The sequence below is a fragment of the Oryza sativa genome, chromosome 5, assembly GCF_034140825.1.
Source record: "Oryza sativa Japonica Group chromosome 5, ASM3414082v1".
Taxonomy (NCBI): Eukaryota; Viridiplantae; Streptophyta; class Magnoliopsida; order Poales; family Poaceae; genus Oryza; species Oryza sativa.
In genome coordinates this window covers 7160032-7163562 of record NC_089039.1, presented here as the reverse complement: position 1 = coordinate 7163562, position 3531 = coordinate 7160032, and the positions used below count along the sequence as shown (strand labels likewise).

Sequence of the window (3531 nt, the reverse complement as noted above, 5' to 3'; positions counted from 1 at the left end):
TTAGAATATAGGAAGAGAATGAGGGGAAGCTCCGAAAGAAGTGCCCAAAATATCGGAGTTCTCTCCGAGTTTTGGAGGAGTGCTGGAGATGTCGACATTCTCTCCATGGGGTGTACTGGAGGATTGCCGGAGATGTCGGCACTCTCTCCTATCTTGTACCTCGACGATTTTGTCTTTTATATAAGTAAGTATTCATGATTTTCTTTGGTATTTACTTTTCTTATTTAAGTATGATATATTTTTATCTTTGCGACAGGTTCATCGCTTAGTATTTATACTAAGTGCTCTAGTACTAAGATTGTAGATAAAGAAGAAAGTTCTTGGCCGAGTTGTAATCAATGTTGTAGAGGTGTTGTCTAGGTTAGAAGTTACCTTCATTTATTGTGTGCTCCATGGAATGCAAACGTAGGCAACAGCCAACATGTGGTGACAATCATGTCCGTCTTTCTTAATCCTTCACGTTCGGGTACATCATAGAGATACATGCTGGAGTCCCTTGGTAGACCAGGAGTGAACCGTTGCTCGAAGAAACTAATAGAGTTTTACCTTAACTTAACTAAGATTATTTACATATAGGAATCCTGATACGAACACACTCGCGAGGGGTGGCCCGATCTTCACAGCAGTAGGTTCAAGACAGAGTGCCGGCGTAAACCGAAACACAAGAGGGTAACTAGCTACGAGCAGCAAGAGGATAACTATCTTTATACCTACCAAGGTCGGATGCGATGAAGTGGTGAGGGTGAGAACAATCCGAAGCCTCCCGGACTCCGATCCGTCACACCGAGCAATCATAGAACCACGATCCGGAATAACTAGCTTTATACCTACCAAGGTTGGATGCGACCAAGTGGTGAGGGTGAGAATGATCCGAAGCCCCCTGGACTCCGACCCGTCAAACCGAGCAATCACAGAACCACAATCCGGGACTAATCCACACAATATGGTGCAGCTGAACTAGAAGCCGTAGAGCACGAACTAGGGGGCACCAGAGGAGCCTTCTCGCAAGTCCAAAAGAACTCACAAGAACAAAGGGGTAAGACACTTATGCAGTCTTCAGGAATCTCTCATATATGAGGTTTTCAATTGAACAAAAGTTGTCTAATGGATGGAGTAGAGGGGTATTTATACTAGGAACATCCCTCCTAGCTAAGGTGTGAACATAAGAAGCCACGTTCTGGTGGTCAAGGCTAACAAAAATGAGAATGCAAAGAGTTTTCTCGGGTTTGCACACAGCCCTACAGCTCCTGCGCAGCCTTCAGTAAAAATGCCATAACTTTTGATTGGAGAATGATATTGAGGTGGGGTTTGATGCGTTCGAAACTATACTTGTCCCTCTTTCCAATCATGTATTCCATGCTTCCCGTCTCTTGATTGGCTGGGTCGCATAAGCCTTGGAAGTTGAGCCGTTGCAGCGTAAACCATCTTCTTGTTGGTGTAAAAAGCTGCTGGTTGGGAATGGGCTGAATCCTCCTCGGCGTAATCCTTGTCGTCCTCAACGTAACCCATCTTCCTTGGTGTAGTGATGATGTCCTCGGGTGTAAACCTTAGCAATACAAAGGTAGAGCATTTAGGTAGTATAAAATTCTCACTAAAATTTGGGTTAAGTTGAGCAAAGAGCGAGTTCACCTCTTGTTGTATTTTCCTAGCACGGCTGTGCGTAATTAGATCATGATAAGCTTGATCATTCTTGCTGAGACGTAATCTATCAACTTGGTTTATGTCATCTTCATTTTCTTAATGTGATGTATGACGTAAACCATCACCCTTGTTTACGTCAAGTGTAGCTGGGATGTCCTCATCAAATCCTATCTCTCTTAAGCCTATCATTTAATTGTTGTCCTTAGAAAAATCATATTTGTTGGATTATAAACATACGTTTCCTGTGATTCAATACACTTGCAATACTCTGAGATGAAATGCTATATCGGTTTGTGTGCTTGCGGATTTATCTGTGGCCATAACAAATACTGACAGGGATTGTATTCGTCGAGTGTTCCTTGTGATTCATTTAATTTGTTGCCTATGGCAGCCTGTTATATATGTCTTTTAATACAAGTTCAAATTCAATATCTATATCGAGAAAAAAATTGAATTGTGGAACTATATATGGTAACTTTTACTATTTGATTTGTTTTTTTTACACCATGCATATATTGAATTTGATCATGCGTGTTTTTCAATAAACATGCGATACAATTAATAACATACTTCTGTAATTTTTTGAAAAAAAAAACATTCATAACTATTTGAACAGCTTGTAAAAAAAACTAACTTCTCATGGACTCATCCATCGATAGAACTGAGCCAAACTAAAATTGCTCTATTGGCGAATCCATAAATTTACTAGAAATAGACATGCATGTTGGATCATTCAAAGAATACCGATAGGGAGTCGGGTAACCCCAGGCCACACTATGATTATTGTTGTTACACTATCAGCCTCTGCTCAATAATAGAGGCATGAGGCATCCGACATGCCGCGTCGCCGGCGGAGCTGTACTGGAAGATCGCGCTCCCGACCTTGCCGATGCCCGGCGCCATTCGCGACCTCATCAACCCAGTGAGCTCAGCGGCCTCAGCTTCGAAGGAGGACACGGTGAACAACGTGTTCTTCCTCGAGAAGGACCTCTTCCCGGGCTCCAAGATGACGCTCCACTTCACCCGCGCCACCGCCGGCGCCGCGCTGTTGCCCCGCGGCCGCGCCGACTCCGTCCCGTTCGCCTCCGAAAAGCTCCCGGAGATCCTCTCCCAGCTCTCCGTCCCCGCCGGCTCCCCGGCCGCCGACGCCATGAGGTCCACCCTCGCCGAGTGCGAGGCCGCGCCGCAGGCCGGTGAGGCCAAGCGCTGCGCGACGTCGCTCGAGTCCATGGTGGAGTTCGCCGCGTCCAGCCTCGGCACCCGCGACGTGCACGCCGTGTCCACGGAGGTCGACAGGGCAGGGCCGACGCCGAGGCAGGCGTACAGGGTGGAGGCCGTGAGGCCCGTGCCGGTGTCCGGCGGCGACATGGTGGCGTGCCACGGCATGGCCTACGCGTACGCCGTGTTCGGGTGCCACACGACCACGGCGGCGGCGTACACGGTGACGCTGGCCGGCGCCGACGGGACCAAGGCGGAGGCGCTCGCGGCGTGCCACACCGACGCGGCGCCCAGGGTGGCGGAGGCGTACAAGAGGCTCGGCGTGGCGCCCGGGAGCGTGCCGGTGTGCCACTTCCTGCCACAGGACGACATGCTCTGGGTGCGCAACTGAGCGCGCGCGCGTGAAAGGGGATAAAAATTGTGTGATCTCAAAGCTAGCTCCTTCCTACAATTTGGAGCTATGTGCGTATCATGTCTTATCATGCATATATGTGTGTGCGACGGCCCGATCGATCGACATGCCACTATACGTGTGGCAGCATGTTAATAAGTCTGCATGTAAGATTCATCCATGCATCTTGTCCGGTGAAATATATAAACTACGACGATGTTGCACGGCTGTACACAATACTCCCGAAAAGATTGTGTTAAATTTTGTATTTGTTATATAGC

The 3531-nt window shown here is 47.9% G+C and overlaps 1 protein-coding gene across 1 annotated transcript; it reads left to right on the top strand.

Moving 5' to 3' along the window:
• The first annotated feature begins 2140 nt into the window (after positions 1-2140).
• On the top strand, positions 2141-3310 carry LOC9268921 (BURP domain-containing protein 6). Its single transcript, XM_026025373.2, has one exon. The coding sequence runs from the start codon at positions 2531-2533 to the stop codon at positions 3248-3250; it is 720 nt and encodes a 239-aa protein (XP_025881158.1). The 5' UTR covers positions 2141-2530; the 3' UTR covers positions 3251-3310.
• Positions 3311-3531: the final 221 nt, after the last annotated feature.

Bases quoted from the DNA above. Each gene is read 5' to 3' on its own strand.
- LOC9268921 (XM_026025373.2), top strand. From the start codon at position 2,531: ATGCCCGGCGCCATTCGCGACCTCATCAACCCAGTGAGCTCAGCGGCC.